The sequence below is a fragment of the Oncorhynchus mykiss genome, chromosome 2 (assembly GCF_013265735.2).
Source record: "Oncorhynchus mykiss isolate Arlee chromosome 2, USDA_OmykA_1.1, whole genome shotgun sequence".
Classification (NCBI taxonomy): domain Eukaryota; kingdom Metazoa; phylum Chordata; class Actinopteri; order Salmoniformes; family Salmonidae; genus Oncorhynchus; species Oncorhynchus mykiss.
Genome location: NC_048566.1, coordinates 17,395,316 through 17,414,407, shown reverse-complemented (window position 1 = coordinate 17,414,407; position 19,092 = coordinate 17,395,316). Strand labels below are relative to the sequence as shown.

Below are 19,092 nucleotides of genomic sequence, written 5' to 3'. Positions count from 1 at the left end.
GATGGTGTGTTAGTTTTGAGTTTGGGGTAGATGGTGTGTGAGTTTTGAGTTTGGGGTAGATGGTGTGTTAGTTTTGAGTTTGGGGTAGATGGTGTGTTAGTTTTGAGTTTGGGGTAGATGGTGTGTGAGTTTTGAGTTTGGGGTAGATGGTGTGTTAGTTTTGAGTTTGGGGTATATGGTGTGTGAGTTTTGAGTTTGGGGTAGATGGTGTGTGAGTTTTGAGTTTGGGGTAGATGGTGTATTAATTTTGAGTTTAGGTTAGGTTAGATGGTGTGTGAGTTTTGAGTTTGGGGTAGATGGTGTGTGCGTTTTGAGTTTGGGGTAGATGGTGTGTTAGTTTTGAGTTTGGGGTATATGGTGTGTGAGTTTTGAGTTTGGGGTAGATGGTGTGTGAGTTTTGAGTTTGGGGTAGATGGTGTGTGAGTTTTGAGTTTGGGGTAGATGGTGTGTGAGTTTTGAGTTTGGGGTAGATGGTGTGTTAGTTTTGAGTTTGGGGTAGATGGTGTGTGAGTTTTGAGTTTGGGGTAGATGGTGTGTGAGTTTTGAGTTTGGGGTATATGGTGTGTGAGTTTTGAGTTTGGGGTAGATGGTGTGTGAGTTTTGAGTTTGGGGTAGATGGTGTGTGAGTTTTGAGTTTGAGGCACCTTTCTTCTGAAGGCAGATTGGAGATGGACTAGATGAGGGGTGTTGAGGATTACATTTTGATTTTACCTCAAGAAAATGAACCACAAAAAAAAGACTAATAAAGATGTAAGTTTGTAAACATACGGCGACACTAGCAGGCCATTAAACTTTCACTGTCAGTGGGCAAAAAAAAATGTTCTGTACATTTTACAGTGTCATCAGGAAAAAAGGAAGGTTAACCATTTCACGAGTGGAAGACAAAAAGGTGAGTTCCGTGAACACTTAGTGAATTTCGCTCCGGATGAAGAGCTGGACAAATGAACGTACATTTGAGTTTTGAAAAAGAGTGAGCAGTTTAATGAGTGTATGCGGTTCGTATAAGAGTGATGTTCACAGCTCCAGAAAAGTGTTTACCTTAGACACAGATCTAGGATCAGCTTATGCTCCACTGATCCTAACCTTAACCATTAGGAGGAGAAACACTAAACTGACCATAGCTCAGAGTCTAGGGGAAACTTCATTATCCTACTCCTTCTCTCCATCCTCTCTAGTCTTGAAGTTAAAGAGAGATCCCAGAGAGTTGTGTTCAGCATGGCTAGGTGGAGGTTGAAGGTAGGAGGTTAGTTGAGAGGTCAAAGTTCAGGAAAGGAAGGCCAGGCGCAGGTGCAGAGGAGGGCTCCAAGGGGAAGGAGGAAGGGAAAGAGGTAGGATGCATGTTGAAAGTATTGGAACAAGGCTGTAGCAAAGGTCCAGTCGTTCCCTCCTCATAATGCTGACTCCCTCCACCGCCCATCAGGATATGTCAGTAGCCTGTTCCTTCATCCTTCCTCTCCCTCTTACAGGGCTGACTCTGTGTACAGTGCCCCTGATGACCCGTGAGGGGGGTTGGCCGTCAGTAATCGCCATAGCGACGCAGAGGAGGAGGAGCTTAAGTCGCCGCAGCTGCGCAAGTGGATCCCCTCCGTCACAGGGGGTTGGTTGCAATGACGGCGGTTGTGGCGGCTGTCGCTATAGGAGTGGTGGTGACCACGGTGATGAGGGTGTGGCGGGTGGGATCCCTGGCTGGCCCCCCAGGAGTTACGTAACACCTTGAGACAGACAGACACTAGTGTGAGTGTGTGTGTCTGTATGTGAGTGTGTGTGTATTTACTGTATGTGTCTATAAGTGTCAGTGTGTGTTACCTGCTCTAAAGGGAGATGGCCTGTCCCGTTGCCCTCCACCCCGCCTCTCCTTTTCTGACCCTGTCCCGTGTTCCCAGAATTCTCTGCAGCGGACGCCAGGTTCCGTTTGGAGCGCTGCAGGAAGCGAGCCACCAACCCCCTCGTCACCTGACAGGAAGAAAAGGAGAGAGGATGAGAAATGAGGACCTGGCATAATCTTTCTACATACAATATGTCCATTTCTAGATATAAGTATCTTTGCAGAGTTTATGGCTGCTGTTATTAGTCTTTTTCAGCCATTACACACCTTGAGGTCCCCAAGAGAGCGGTTGCATTCTTTGGGCAGGTGCAAGGGAGAGTTGGCAGGGCCTTTGGAGAGGGGCAAGGTGCGCCCCATGGTGGCTGCCTTCACACTGCCCTTCCTGGGGAGGAGGGCTGAGGGGGGCACCAGAGAGGAGCGGGGTAGCAGGCATGCCTCGGAGGCCGGACCTGGGGAAGACAGACAGAAACTATAATCTGTAGTGTCTAACCCAAAGGTGGTCAACACTGCCTTCTCTAACCGCTAACCTTTAGATTCTCACCTGTGTCTGTAGAGGTCTGAGAGCCCTCCCTCACTCCTTTACTGCCCACTGAGCCACCACTGAAGTCAACTAGAGCAGAGAGGGAGGGAGAGAGCAGAGAGGGAGGGAGAGAGCAGAGAGGGAGGGAGAGAGCAGAGAGGGAGGGAGAGTGCAGAGAGGGAGGGGAGAGAAGAGAAGGAGCTGGGAGAAGGGCGAGAGGGTGGGAGAGATGAGAGAGGGAGGGAGATTTGAGGAGGGAGAGAGAGGAAGGGCGAGAGGAGAGAGGGAGGGGAGGGAGGAGAGAGGGAGGGAGAGAGGGAGGGGTCAGATGAAAGAGGGAGGGGAGAGAGGAGAAATGGAGGGAGGGAGAGAGAGGGAGGGAGAGAGGGAGGGAAAAGAGGAGAGAGTGAGGAAGAGGAGAGAGGGAGGGGTCAGAGGAAAGAGAGAGGGAGGAAGGGGAGAGAGGAGAAAGGAAGGGAGAGAGGAGAGAGGGAGGGAGAGATAGCGTGTTCATAATGTGTTCATAGTGTGAGTTGTAAATCACTAACACTGGATGTCTGTACATGTGTGTTGTGTGTGTGTACTAGAGGTCGACCGATTATGATTTTTCAACACTGATACCGATTATTGGAGGACAAAAAAAAGCCGATACCGATTAATCGGCCGATTTGTACTTTTTGTTGTTGTTGTAATAATGACAATTACAACCATACTGAATGAACACTTATTTTAACTTAATATAATACATCAATAAAATTAATTTAGCCTCAAATAAATAATGAAACATGTTCAATTTGGTTTAAATGAAAAAGTGGTGGAGAAGAAAGTAAAAGTGCAATATATATACTTCTGTGTATTGATTTTAAGAAAGGCATTTGTGTTTATGGTTAGGTACACGTTGGAGCAACGACAGTCCTTTTTCGCGAATGCGCACTGCATCGATTATATGCAACGCAGGACACGCTAGATGAACTAGTAATATCATCAACCATGTGTAGATAGATATAACTAGTGATTATGATTGATTAAGTTTAATGCTAGTTAGCAACTTACCTTGGCTTCGTACTGCATTCGCGGAACAGGTGGGCTCCTCGTGAGGCAGGTGGTTAGAGTGTTGGAATAGTTAACCCTAAGGTTGCAAGACTGAATCCCTGAGCTGACAAGGTAAAAATCTGTCGTTCTGCCCCTGAACAAGGAAGTTAACCCACTGTTCCTAGACCGTCATTGAATATAAGAATGTGTTCTTAACTGACTTGCCTAGTTAAATAAAGATGAAATAAAGGTGTAAAAAAAAAAAAATCTGATTGTTATGAAAACTTGGCCATTCCGATTAATCGGTCGACCTCTAGTGTGTACCCACCTGTATCAGCAGAAGAGCTGAGGCCAGGCTCGCTGTGTGACCTCACTAGGGGCAGAAGCCCGTCACTATCCCCCCTCTCGCTCCTTCCGCCCTGACGACGCAAGTACAACGGCTGTAGGGGAAGGGGTATGCCGTTGCCGTGACCACCCTGCTGATTGACAGCTGAGGATGAGGAAGTGGGAGGAGCTGCAGAGGCAGAGGCAGAACCGCGTCGTAAAGGGGTGCAAGGCCCGACTCGTTTCTCTAGGATAGAGGAGCGCTGGTGAGAGGTGGCGCCCCCTAGCAGCTCCAACTGGGAACAACTACTGGCCAACATAGCCTGTCGCCTCAACACTGGAGACCTGCAAAGATAGGGGAGGGGGAGTGTTGTTCTCTTTTGAGAAGGAGCTGTAAGAAAGTGGCTGTGAACTGTGTGTGTGATTGTCCTTGTATTTACCTGTATGTAGCTGTAGCAGTGCTAGATGAGGAGCAGGAGTTGGACCTCTCTCCTCTGTAGCATCGCCTGGCCCTGGGGCCCATCAGGGGACTCTCTACCAGGGGACTCTCCGGGGGTTGGGGAGGGGGGCCACGGAAGCTCACATACTCCCCTCCTTCTCCCCCGTCTCCCCCCTCCACTCCCCCGGTGCTCCCTCTCTCCCCCCTAGCCCTCACCCCCACCCCCACAAGGCCGGAGTCCTCTGAAGGTGAGGAGTCGTCTGGGATGTCAATGATCTCCGACATCAACAGAGAACCACTGTCCATGGAGACTGGAGGGAGGGAGGGAGACGGTTCATTTACTTGTTTATATTAGGCTAAATTTATGAATTGGCAGTGTTGCCTGTTTACAGTTGAAGTCGGAAGTTTACATACACTTAGGTTGGAGTCATTAAAACTAGTTTTTCAACCTCTCCACAAATTTCTGGTTAACAAACTATAGTTTTGGCAACTCAGTTAGGACATCTACTTTGTGCATGACACAAGTCATTTTTCCAACAATTGTTTACAGACATATTATTTCACTTATAATTCACTGTATCACAATTCCAGTGGGTCATGGAAACTCTCCTTTCAATACCAGACTGGTAAAAACATGAATAACAGAGCTGAAGTGAACAGAATGTAGCATGTGTGACTCTGACCCTCTCCGCTGAAGGCAGTGGATGTGGCCCTCTCTCCAGACAGCTCATTCCCATGGCTGTCAAACACCGTGGCCTAAAGACAACCACACAGCACATGTGTTTAATAGACACACACACCCGCATGCACACACAAACAAACACACACAGAGACAATTGTCCTGTATTCCTGCTTAGCACGTTCTCTCTCTCAATCTCTCTCTCTTTATTTCTTTCTTTCTTTCTTTCTTTCACACACACACACACACACACACACACACACACACACACACACACACACACACACACACACACACACACACACACACACACACACACACACACACACACACACAATCCAGCAAACATGTCCAGATTCCTCCACTGACCTGGCTAGCTGCTCTCTGCCCCATCACTAATTCGTAAGGAGGGGGACAGTCAGTGGGGTACAGAGGAACTGGACTCTCCATCGACCCGTTATAGGTGATACTGAGGACATATAGACACACAGACAAACAATGAAGACTGATTTTATTGGCTATTTACAAATGCTAGAGTGTGTGTTTAATAATAATACACTGCTCAAAAAAATAAAGGGAACACTTAAACAACACTTAAACAATGTAACTCCAAGTCAATCACACTTCTGTGAAATCAAACTGTCCACTTAGGAAGCAACCCTGATTGACAATAAATTTCACATGCTGTTGTGCAAATGGAATGGACAACAGGTGAGAATTATTGGCAATTAGCAAGACACCCCCAATAAAGGAGTGGTTCTGCAGGTGGTGACCACAGACCACTTCTCAGTTCCTATGCTTCCAGGCTGATGTTTTGGTCACTTTTGAATGCTGGCGGTGCTTTCACTCTAGTGGTAGCATGAGACGGAGTCTACAACCCACACAAGTGGCTCAGGCAGTGCAGCTCATCCAGGATGGAACATCAATGCGAGCTGTGGCAAGAAGGTTTGCTGTGTCTGTCAGCGTAGTGTCCAGAGCATGGAGGCGCTACCAGGAGACAGGCCAGTACATCAGGAGACGTGGAGGAGGCCATAGGAGGGCAACAACCCAGCAGCAGGACCGCTACCTCCGCCTTTGTGCAAGGAGGAGCAGGAGGAGCACTGCCAGAGCCCTGCAAAATGACCTCCAGCAGGCCACAAATGTGCATGTGTCTGCTCAAACGGTCAGAAACAGACTCCATGAGGGTGGTATGAGGGCCCAACGTCCACAGGTTGGGGTTGTGCTTACAGCCCAACACCGTGCAGGACGTTTGGCATTTGCCAGAGAACACCAAATTCGCCACTGGCGCCCTGTGCTCTTCACAGATGAAAGCAGGTTCACACTGAGCACATGTGACAGACGTGACAGAGTCTGGAGACGCCGTGGAGAACGTTCTGCTGCCTGCAACATCCTCCAGCATGACCGGTTTGGCAGTGGGTCAGTCATGGTGTGGGGTGGCATTTCTTTGGGGGGCCGCACAGCCCTCCATGTGCTCGCCAGAGGTAGCCTGACTGCCATTAGGTACCGAGATGAGATCCTCAGGCCACACACACTACTGAGCCTCATTTTGACTTGTTTTAAGGAGGGTTGGATCAGCCTGTAGTGTGGTTTTCCACTTTAATTTTGAGTGTGACTCCAAATCCAGACCTCCATGGGTTGATAGATTTGATTTCCATTGATCATTTTTGTGTGATTTTGTTGTCAGCACATTCAACTATGTAAAGAAAAAAGTATTTAATAAGAATATTTCATTCATTCAGATCTAGGATGTGTTATTTTAGTGTTCCCTTCATTTTTTTGAACAGTGTAGATATATTTGTCCTGTTGCACACAAGTGTTTACATTTTTTTCCCCAATTGCTAACATGCATTGGTCAAAACTGAAGTCACATTGTAAAACTCTTCACACAGTCAGTGACACAGAAATGTATTTGGACCAAACTGTGAATAATTTTTCATTGCTTTCATGTTGATACTGTAAGGTACCTTGAGAGTTCTAGTTCTCCCTCTCTCCAGTACTGTACAGTATGAGTATTATACTAGACATGTTGATAAGAACTAGAACCCTCACAGTACTCTACAGTATGCGTGTTATACTTGACATGTTGATGAAACCTAGAACCCTCACAGTACTCTACAGTATGCGTGATTATACTATACATGTTGATTAGAACTAGAACCCTCACAGTACTGTACAGTATGAGTGTTATACTAGACATGTTGATGAGTACTAGAACCCTCACAGTACTGTACAGTATGAGTGATTATACTATACATGTTGATTAGAACTAGAACCCTCACAGTACTGTACATTATGAGTGTTATACTAGACATTTTGATGAGAACTAGAACCCTCACAGTACTGTACAGTATGAGTGTTATACTAGACATGTTGATGAGAACTAGAACCCTCACAGTACTGTACAGTATGAGTGATTATACTATACATGTTGATTAGAACTAGAACCCTCACAGTACTGTACAGTATGAGTGTTATACTAGACATGTTGATTAGAACTAGAACCCTCACAGTACTGTACAGTATGAGTGATTATACTAGACATGTTGATTAGAACTAGAACCCTCACAGTACTGTACAGTATGAGTGTTATACTAGACATGTTGATGAGAACTAGAACCCTCACAGTACTGTACAGTATGAGTGTTATACTAGACATGTTGATTAGAACTAGAACCCTCACAGTACTGTACAGTATGAGTGATTATACTAGACATGTTGATTAGAACTAGAACCCTCACAGTACTGTACAGTATGAGTGTTATACTAGACATGTTGATGAGAACTAGAACCCTCACAGTACTGTACAGTATGAGTGATTATACTAGACATGTTGATTAGAACTAGAACCCTCACAGTACTGTACAGTATGAGTGATTATACTAGACATGTTGATTAGAACTAGAACCCTCACAGTACTGTACAGTATGAGTGTTATACTATACATGTTGATGAGAACTAGAACCCTCACAGTACTGTACAGTATGAGTGTTATACTAGACATGTTGATGAGAACTAGAACCCTCACAGTACTGTACAGTATGAGTGTTATACTATACATGTTGATTAGAACTAGAACCCTCACAGTACTGTACAGTATGAGTGATTATACTAGACATGTTGATTAGAACTAGAACCCTCACAGTACTGTACAGTATGAGTGTAATACTAGACATGTTGATGAGAACTAGAACCCTCACAGTACTGTACAGTATGAGTGTTATACTAGACATGGTGATGAGAACTAGAACCCTCACAGTACTGTACAGTATGAGTGTTATACTAGACATGTTGATGAGAACTAGAACCCTCACAGTACTGTACAGTATGAGTGTTATACTAGACATGTTGATGATGTTTTTTTGTAATTATTATTGCAGCCCTTGAATTTCTGGAATTTGTATTTCAACAGTAAATTATTATATGCAAAGATATAGAAAAAATGAAGGTTATTGAAGCAAATTGCTGCATTTCTGATTCATTCTTGTTCCATATACTTTAGTACAGTCAATAAAGTGAAAAGGTGTTATTCTTATTCTATAATGAAATACTGATTTACGTGAAAATTCATTCAAACTTCAAAGAAAAGTTCCTAATTTATGTAATGCTCCCTGTTAGTGTTATTTAGGTCCGTGTGTTATGAGTGACAATGTACTGTATGCTTTCTGACTGAGAATTGTTGCCAGTGTTCTGGTCGAACGAGCTTATTTTGAGACATGCATGAAGTGTTTTGGTGGTTTGACTGAGTTCTGGAGGTGAGATTAAGTGTCTGGCCAAGATGCATGTTGGTAATGCAGACTGTGTGAAGAGTTTTGAAAAAATGGCTTCAGTATTGACCAATGCTTTTTAGCAATTGAAGAAAAACTGTAACAAATGTGTTTCTTGCATATCCCAACCTGAGACACCCGCAGGGAGTGGGGTGGGGTCACAGCTAGGGTTACCATTGTCCAGCGGTCCTGGAGCAATTAGGGTTAAGTGCAATGCTCAAGGGCACAGCAACATATTTATCACCCTGTCAGGTCCGGTATTCGAACCAGCAACCCCAACGCTCTAACCTGCAGGCTACCTGCGTGTGTGTTATTACCTCTGTGCGTCTGTCTCAGAGCTGCAGGTGTATTCAGGGGGGTAGTAGGGGGGCGGAGGGATGGGCGGGACAAACTCCTCAAAGTCCATGATGTTGGTCAGGAAGGCGTCCTGAGGAGTGGTGCATTCTGGGTTGACGGAGCGAGAGCGGTGCGGGGCGAGCTAGAGAGAAACAAACAGAGATAGAGGAGGGGAGAAATCATAAGGGATGGATAAAGAAAATATTGTCTGTGTGTGTGTGTGTGTGTGTGTGTGTGTGTGTGTGTGTGTGTGTGTGTGTGTGTGTGTGTGTGTGTGTGGACTCACCAGGTGCACTAGGTCCAGGGAGAAGATGTGTATACTACAGGTGACAGTAGAGAGAGTACAGATGATGGTAGAGAGAATACTCAGACCACAAGCACTGAACAACAGATCCTGGAACAGAAAAGAGGACACTCAGACCACAAGCACTGAACAACAGGTCCTGGAACAGAGGAGGGGAGATCAGCACGTAACACACAGGTCCTGGAACAGAGGAGGGGAGATCAGCACGTAACACACAGGTCCTGGAACAGAGGAGGGGAGATCAGCACGTAACACACAGGTCCTGGAAAAGAGGAGGGGAGATCAGCATGTAACACACAGCCAGGGCAGTTAGGAGCAGTTTGGTTACTGTTTGTAATCATTTATACATACTGCAGCGTGCATCATGTGCCTTGGCAATTATATTATGCTCTGCTTACATCATCTGCATAAATTATGTCGACATCAGAAAATGTAGCCCACATACTCAGAGAATATAGACGCCACACACACTGAGCTGTCATTAAACACACACACTGAGCTGTCATTAAACACACACACTGAGCTGTCATTAAACACACACACTGAGCTGTCATAAAACACACACACACTGAGCTGTCATAAAACACACACACTGAGCTGTCATTAAACACACACACTGAGCTGTCATTAAACACACACACTGAGCTGTCATTAAACACACACACTGAGCTGTCATTAAACACACACACTGAGCTGTCATTAAACACACACACACTGAGCTGTCATTAAACACACACACTGAGCTGTCATTAAACACACACACTGAGCTGTCATTAAACACACACACTGAGCTGTCATTAAACACACACACTGAGCTGTCATTAAACACACACACACTACGCTGTCATTAAACACACACACTGAGCTGTCATTAAACACACACACTGAGCTGTCATTAAACACACACACTGAGCTGTCATTAAACACACACACTGAGCTGTCATTAAACACACACACTGAGCTGTCATTAAACACACACACTGAGCTGTCATTAAACACACACACACACTGAGCTGTCATTAAACACACACACTGAGCTGTCATTAAACACACACACTGAGCTGTCATTAAACACACACACTGAACTGTCATTAAACACACACACACTGAGCTGTCATTAAACACACACACTGAGCTGTCATTAAACACACACACTGAGCTGTCATTAAACACACACACACTGAGCTGTCATTAAACACACACACACATTGAGCTGCCATTAAACACACACACTGAGCTGCCATTAAACACACACACTGAGCTGTCATTAAACACACACTGAGCTGCCATTAAACACACACACTGAGCTGTCATTAAACACACACACTGAGCTGTCATTAAACACACACACTGAGCTGTCATTAAACACACACACTGAGCTGTCATTAAACACACACACTGAGCTGTCATTAAACACACACACTGAGCTGTCATTAAACACACACACTGAGCTGTCATTAAACACACACACTGAGCTGTCATTAAACACACACACTGAGCTGTCATTAAACACACACACACTGAGCTGTCATTAAACACACACACTGAGCTGTCAATAAACACACACACTGAGCTGTCATTAAACACACACACTGAGCTGTCATTAAACACACACACTGAGCTGTCATTAAACACACACACTGAGCTGTCATTAAACACACACACTGAGCTGTCATTAAACACACACACACTGAGCTGTCATTAAACACACACACTGAGCTGTCATTAAACACACACACTGAGCTGTCATTAAACACACACACTGAGCTGTCATAAAACACACACACTGAGCTGTCATAAAACACACACACTGAGCTGTCATTAAACACACACACTGAGCTGTCATAAAACACACACACTGAGCTGTCATTAAACACACACACACTGAGCTGTCATTAAACACACACACTGAGCTGTCATTAAACACACACACTGAGCTGTCATTAAACACACACACTTAGCTGTCATAAAACACACACACTGAGCTGTCATTAAACACACACACTGAGCTGTCATAAAACACACACACTGAGCTGTCATTAAACACACACACTGAGCTATCATAAAACACACACATTGAGCTGTCATAAAACACACACACACACTGAGCTGTCATAAAACACACACATTGAGCTGTCATTAAACACACACACACACTGAGCTGTCATAAAACACACACACACACTGAGCTGTCATTAAATACACACACTGAGCTGTCGTTAAACACACACACACATTGAGCTGTCATAAAACACACACACTGAGCTGTCATTAAACACACACACTGAGCTGTCATTAAACACACACATTGAGCTGCCATTAAACACACACACACACTGAGCTGTCATAAAACACACACATTGAGCTGTCATTAAACACACACACACACTGAGCTGTCATAAAACACACACACACACTGAGCTGTCATTAAACACACACACTGAGCTGTCATAAAACACACACACACACTGAGCTGTCATAAAACACACACACTGAGCTGTCATTAAACACACACACTGAGCTGTCATTAAACACACACACTGAGCTGTCATAAAACACACACACACACTGAGCTGTCATAAAACACACACACACACTGAGCTGTCATAAAACACACACACACTGAGCTGTTATTAAACACACACACTGAGCTGTCATTAAACACACACACTGAGCTGTCATAAAACACACACACTGAGCTGTCATTAAACACACAAACTGAGCTGTCATTAAACTCACACACTGAGCTTTCATTAAACACACACACTGAGCTGTCATAAAACACACACACTGAGCTGTCATTAAACACACACACTGAGCTGTCATTAAACACACACACACACACTGAGCTGTCATAAAACACACACACACACTGAGCTGTCATAAAACAAACACACTGAGCTGTCATTAAACACACACACTGAGCTGTCAGTAAACACAAACACACACTGAGCTGTCATAAAACACACACACACACTGAGCTGTCATTAAACACACACACACACTGAGCTGTCATTAAACACACACACACACTGAGCTGTCATAAAACAAAAACACACACCGAGCTGTCATAAAACAAACACACACTGAGCTGTCATAAAACACACACACACACTGAGCTGTCATAAAACAAACACACACACTGAGCTGTCATTAAACACACACACACACATTGAGCTGTCATAAAACAAACACACACCGAGCTGTCATAAAACAAACACACAATGAGCTGTCATTAAACAGACACACTGAGCTGTCATAAAACAAACACACACTGAGCTGTCATAAAACACACACACACACTGAGCTGTCATAAAACAAACACACACTGAGCTGTCATTAAACACACACAATGAGCTGTCATAAAACAGACACACTGAGCTGTCATAAAACAAACACACACTGAGCTGTCATTAAACTTACACACACTGAGCTGTCATAAAACACACACACTGAGCTGTCATAAAACACACACACACTGAGCTGTCATAAAACACACACATTGAGCTGTCATAAAACACACACACACACTGAGCTGTCATAAAACACACACATTGAGCTGTCATTAAACACACACACACACACTGAGCTGTCATAAAACACACACATTGAGCTGTCATTAAACACACACACACACTGAGTGGTCATTAAACACACACACACACTGAGCTGTCATAAAACACACACATTGACCTGTACTAAAACACACACACACACTGAGCTGTCATAAAACAAACACACACTGAGCTGTCATAAAACAAACACACACTGAGCTGTCATAAAACACACACACACATTGAGCTGTCATTAAACACACACACTGAGCTGTCATAAAACACACACACACTGAGCTGTCATTAAACAAACACACACTGAGCTGTCATAAAACAAACACACACACTGAGCTGTCATAAAACAAACACACACTGAGCTGTCATAAAACAAACACACACTGAGCTGTCATAAAACACACACACACATTGAGCTGTCATTAAACACACACACTGAGCTGTCATAAAACACACACACACTGAGCTGTCATTAAACAAACACACACTGAGCTGTCATAAAACAAACACACACACTGAGCTGTCATAAAACAAACACACACTGAGCTGTCATAAAACACAAACACACACTGAGCTGTCATAAAACACACACACACACTGAGCTGTCATAAAACAAACACACACACTGAGCTGTCATTAAACACACACACACTGAGCTGACATTAAACACACACATTGAGCTGTCATTAAACACACACACACACTGAGCTGTCATAAAACACACACATTGAGCTGTCAATAAACACACACACACTGAGTTGACATTAAACACACACATTGAGCTGTCATTAAACACACACACACACTGAGCTGTCATAAAACACACACACACACACTGAGCTGTCATTAAGCAGACACATTGAGCTGTCATTAAACACAAACACACACTGAGCTGTCATAAAACACACACACACTGAGCTGTCATTAAACACACACACACTGAGCTGTCATTAAACACACACACACATTGAGCTGTCATAAAACACACACATTGAGCTGGCATTAAACACACACACACTGAGCTGTCATTAAACACACACATTGAGCTGTCATTAAACACACACACTGAGCTGTCATTAAACACACACACCCTGAGCTGTCATTAAACACACACACACTAAGCTGTCATAAAACAAACACACTGAGCTGTCATTAAACACACACACACTGAGCTGTCATTAAACACACACCTTGAGCTGATGTCTGACAGAGTGGCAGTCTGCGTTTAGGTAGAGTACCAGGGTCTCCTCCTCGTTTATAGAGCAGGAGTGTGTTGGGGCGCAACACACACACAACCCATTCTCCACCTGCAAAACACACACAGAGAATTAACACACACACATCACCCCCTCACCCACACACACACACACACACACCTACTCTCCACAGGGCTGTGTACACCTCTCTGATTCAGATGGGTTGGGTTAAATGCGGAAGACACATTTTGGTTGAATGAATTTAGTGGTGCAACCCATTTCCCCTTTCCCTACATACCTGGCAGGTGAGGAGTGACTTGACCATCTGTGCGTTCTGACAGGAGAGCATGGATCCAGCCAGACTAAGGATGACACACACAGCAGACAGCAGCATGAAGAGGGACACCTGGAGAGGGAGACATGGGGAGGACACACATGGGATGAGTAACCTTGCCTGTGACCTAAATACTTGTTCTAGCTGCCTATAGGCTGTAGCTCGGTGGGCTCGGTGTGCAGATGACCTGTGTTCCAATCAGGTAGCAGGTTGGTCAGTTACATACACACGCACAAACATACACACACACACACACACACGCACAAACACACACATACACACACCATTGACATATAAATAGACACTTGTGTACTACTCACCACAAGAGTGAGTGGTCTTCTCCATGAGATAAGTCCAACTAACCCTGATGCCACAACCTAAGAACAACACACAAATTACAGAAAGGAAAATACATTCATCAATTATCACATCTAGAACACAATCAACCACAGCCAGGAAATATGGAATCATTTCAATATTCGTAAGAGGTTTCCTCCATGAATCCTTTCCTCCATCTGCACTCCATCTCCCTCTGACAGAGACATTCTCCATATTACTTTCACCTATAAAACAGCCTTCTGTCTTTTCAGGGGTGAGTTTCACATTCAGATGTAGGATCTTCATTTGAGACAGTTTGGTGCAGTTTGGACAATAATCCTGCCGCAAAAGGAAATGTGAATTATTATGTGAATTATAATTTGCGTATATTTTTGTAGGGGTTGATACATTTTCAGTTAGGGCAAATCAAGTCAGAAATTTAAAAGTGGAAAAAACTCAAATACACTACAGGTTTGCATTTCATGCTTAGCATGAAGTTTAGTTTATTAATTCAACCATTTAAAAAAAACAAGCACACATAAAACTTAAAAGCCATACATGCACATGAATAAAATCATAGAGAATAACACACAATAAAGTCTGGGACTTATTTCCATTGTGGTCCTCTTGAGACAAGATGGCTAGACAAGATGGAACACAGAATGGCAGTGAAATAATAAAACAAAAACAGAGAAGAACTATCTCATCTGCCCCTGGGGCGACAGGGTAGCCTAGTGGTTAGAGCGTTGGACTAGTAACCAGAAGGTTGTAAGTTCAAACCCCTGAGCTGACAAGGTACACATCTGTCACTCTGCCCCTGAATAATCTCTGTAAACCCACTAGGCCATCATTGAAAATAAGAATTTGTTCTTAACTGACTTGCCTGGTTAAATAAAGGTTAAAAAAATTCCAGTTACATCATAGTTATTCATATGGGCACAGAGGACATCAAACATATTTTTACAGCTGTCCAGAGAGGACGTTGTTTTTATAGGCAGAGGCAACTGCCTATCTGCCTATCTGAGGTTCCAGTATACAAGAAAGTACCTTTCCCAGCATTACTCCTGAACCTGTATAAGCACACATCAGCAACACCTGATCTGGTCTGTGATTGTGTGCATCCCTAACATGAGGAAAGTAATCACTTAAATATCTGGGCGCAGGACCATAAATACTCCTGTAAACCAAACCTAGTCTAATTTGGGACACCCTAGCCTCAAAGGTTTAGTTCCTGAAAGCAGCTCCTGCCTATGTGAGTACGTGGACTCACCTTCAATACTACCCTGATCAACTTATTCTGGGCTATCTGGAGCTTCCCCTTCATAAGCTTAGATAAGCCTCCACTTTCTAGCCAAAAACTTAGTCCTGACATTAACCTTCCCTAGCACCTTATTGGCCATGCTCACACCTCCCAAGCTTCCATCAAGGATACATCCCAAGTAGCTAACAGAGGTTTTAGTAGTCAGCACCTCACCCCCTAACTCCACTCTGATTTCAGACAACCTACACAATTTAGGTCTTGATCCAAAAATAATTGCTTCAGTTTTCCCTAAGTGCAGAGATAGCTTATTATATCCAAGCCATTTGCGAATGTTAATAATCTCTGTACTAAGTATGCTCTCCAACATAGTTTTACTTTTGTGAGACACCAGAAGTGTAGAGTCATCCGCATAAAGAAAAAGACAGCAAGAACAAGCATCTTTCATATCATTAATATACAATAAAAACAGCAGAGGCCCAAGCACACTCCCCTGCGGAACGCCACAACTCATTGGTTTTGCCTGAGACAGTGAACCATTAACCTCTATTACTTGCTCCCTTCCTGATAAATCAGACTTTACTCAGCCTAGAGGGATACTGCTTAACCCCAGTGCCTCCAGTTTGGAGACTGTATCAAAGGCCTTAGGTCAAGCAGTACCATCCCACACAGATTTCCCTCATCAATATTTTCTGATGAAGTCAGTCAAGTAAAGTAGACATGAATCAGTGGAGTATGTTTTTCTAAATCCCGACTGAAAATCATACATTAGACCCTGTTTGTTAACACATTCATACATTTGCTCATGTACAATTCTCTCCAGGATCTTTGATGTTACACTGAGGATAGATACAGGCCTATAATTCCCAGGGTCAGACTTTATCCCCTTCTTATACAGAGGTATAGCTTTAGCTTGTTTCATGTCCCTGGGAAAGGTGCCTTGTTCAAGAGAGAGATTAACAATATGCGTAATACAAGGGCCAATTTGCTCAGCAGAATCTATTAGAAACCTTGCAGGAATATTATCCAGGCCTGTGACTTTGGAGCATTTAAGCTCTGCCAGCATACTGACTATTTTGTCTGTTTCTACCTTTGCAAAATGTCTGGTTTGGCTGAACCCCTAACTCTACATAATACTTCTTGACTTGGTTGCTTCCATACTAACCAGAACTGGTGGGCAGCTTGCTAACCAGCTTGCTGGCAACAGAAGTAAACAAAGAGTTTAATTCATTGGCAACCTCTGCTTTTTCATATACCATCTCCCCTTTGATGTTCAGTCCAATACTATTTAGTTTGTTTTTGGTAGTGCTACTACAGCCTAGTTCCTTAAATTATTTCCAAAGCTTTTTAGGGTCATTTTTGTTTTCAATGATTTTCTCAGCAAAGTAACTCCTCTGAGCCTCACCCATCCTGCTCTGTGCTTCACTTCTGTGACGTTTATATAGGACAAAATCATGCTGCTCTTGAGAGTTCTTACATTTCTTAAAGGCCTTATTCCTTGCTTGTGAAATAGTGATCAAATGAAGGTCCCACATCTGTAAACCGTAAATTTATTTTTTTGCATTACGATCATGTTCCTCCATTGCATAATGGACTTATGATTATCCTGCTAAACATGATATTTAGGTCTCCACAATAGTCCCTCCTTGTCAGTGCAGACGAAGGAAAGGTAGTGATTCAGCCCATTTAGAGATGCTCCCACAGGATACTCACAAAGAAGCCGGCCCAGAAGGGGCAGGACTGTCGGACGCGGGCTGAGGATGTGAAGGCCATGCTGGTGAAGGAGAAGGCCAGGACCATGGCCCCCAGGCCCAGGTGGCACAGCCCCAGGTACAGCAGCAGTTTGGCCCCACCCTGACGGCCAGACATGCCCCGGCAGCTATCTGACCAGCCCCTAGACCCAGAGGCTGACACTACACTGCTGGAGTCTGACGGGGATGGCATGGTTGGTGTGTGTATGTGTGGAGAGTGGTGAGCCTGTGTATGTGTGCGTGTGTGTAGGCCTATATGCGGTGTGTGTGTGTGTGTGTGTGTGTGTGTGTGTGTAGGAGAGATGGAGAGTTGGTTGCTTTGTAAAAAATCACCCCCTTTTCACTTTGGCCCTGCGTTGTCAATTGGCAGATGACAAAGCCCGTTGTGCAATCCCCAAGGTTCGATCCTGACACGCCACAGTGCAGTTTCCAAAAACTCTCAACTCAGAAGACTGGGCTATTTAGCATATGAAAACAGCAATAGCTGCTTAGCAGAGTGTATATGTCCTATTACATCTGCACCCCAGACAAACTTCAACATGTTCACGTGAGGAGAAAAATAAGAAAAAATACCTAGGGCTAATCCTTGAGAACCTGAATGCATTTACGACACACAGCTCCGTTCCTCTGTTCTTTTCTCTCAATATCTCTACCTCCCAAGGCCCATAGCATTGCGGTGGGCGGAGCCCCGAGGCCGCAGTCCTGTAGCAGCACCCGTTATTAAGCACCAGATATCCCGTTGTTTCTACGGTAATGAGAAACCACGTGTATTGCGTAGGGCAGTGAGTGGGTCTGGATCTTGTCAAGGTGACGAGGAACAAGCATCGAAACAAGGCCCGAGTTGTCCTGTCCTCACGAAGGTCCGACTACCGGACCTATCCGAAGGATGAGAGAGATAGCTCTTGATCAGATCTTAATCGGTCCTGTCGGCAAACCGTTCAGGTTAAGAAATTAATTAAATCCGTCGAAAGTAAACGTAAATATATTATAGACAGTCCATCCTCCTTGAGCCGTCCGCACGTTTGTGCTGTTTTCATTTGCTATTCCTCCTCTTTCCATCTTTTGACTCCGTGGGAGTTTTGCGGTGGACCACACAAACTCACTCCCTCTGTCCTCTTCTCTCTTCCCTGCAGCAGTCACGCGGGCCTCCCGTTCGTGTATATCCCGGACATCTACCTCACTGCACCGAATTATACGTCACACACACACACACACACACGCCTCAAGCGATCGGTTCCAGTTTCACACACATCCGTTTCCCAAGTCAAAGAGCCTTGCTGATGATCATTCTTCTCTTTCCCGTTCACCATCACCCCAACCCTCCATTCTCTCTCCTTCACCATAGAGGCAAAAGAAAGGAATGCCTAGTGTTTGTAAACCGACACGTCGTCATGTGACGAAAAGGCACGCCAGACGCGCGTGGAGGATGCGGCAAAGCCTGCG

General features: G+C 44.3%; 1 protein-coding gene across 1 annotated transcript; it reads right to left on the bottom strand.

Annotated features, from left to right (window-relative positions):
* Positions 1–518: 518 nt before the first annotated feature.
* Positions 519–19,065, bottom strand: LOC110520798 (protein FAM189B). Its single transcript, XM_036961687.1, has 15 exons — positions 17,612–19,065; positions 14,643–14,699; positions 14,287–14,394; positions 13,983–14,099; positions 9,206–9,313; positions 8,901–9,061; positions 5,189–5,288; positions 4,824–4,896; positions 4,339–4,451; positions 4,142–4,296; positions 3,706–4,046; positions 2,367–2,435; positions 2,093–2,274; positions 1,807–1,953; positions 519–1,712 (listed from the first exon to the last, which is right to left on the bottom strand). The coding sequence occupies exons 1-15, from the start codon at positions 17,840–17,842 to the stop codon at positions 1,461–1,463; spliced, it is 2,214 nt and encodes a 737-aa protein (XP_036817582.1). The 5' UTR covers positions 17,843–19,065; the 3' UTR covers positions 519–1,460.
* Positions 19,066–19,092: the final 27 nt, after the last annotated feature.

What these genes read in the sequence shown, in the direction of transcription:
- LOC110520798 (XM_036961687.1), bottom strand. Translation starts at nt 17,842, where the DNA reads ATGCCATCCCCGTCAGACTCCAGCAGTGTAGTGTCAGCCTCTGGGTCT. An exon ending in CTGTCAGACATCAGCTCAAG is followed by an intron (nt 9,314 to 13,982) that starts GTGTGTGTTTAA and finishes TTTCTGTTCCAG; the next exon opens with GATCTGTTGTTCAGTGCTTG. An exon ending in TCTGAGACAGACGCACAGAG is followed by an intron (nt 5,289 to 8,900) that starts GTAATAACACAC and finishes ATATGTCCTCAG; the next exon opens with TATCACCTATAACGGGTCGA.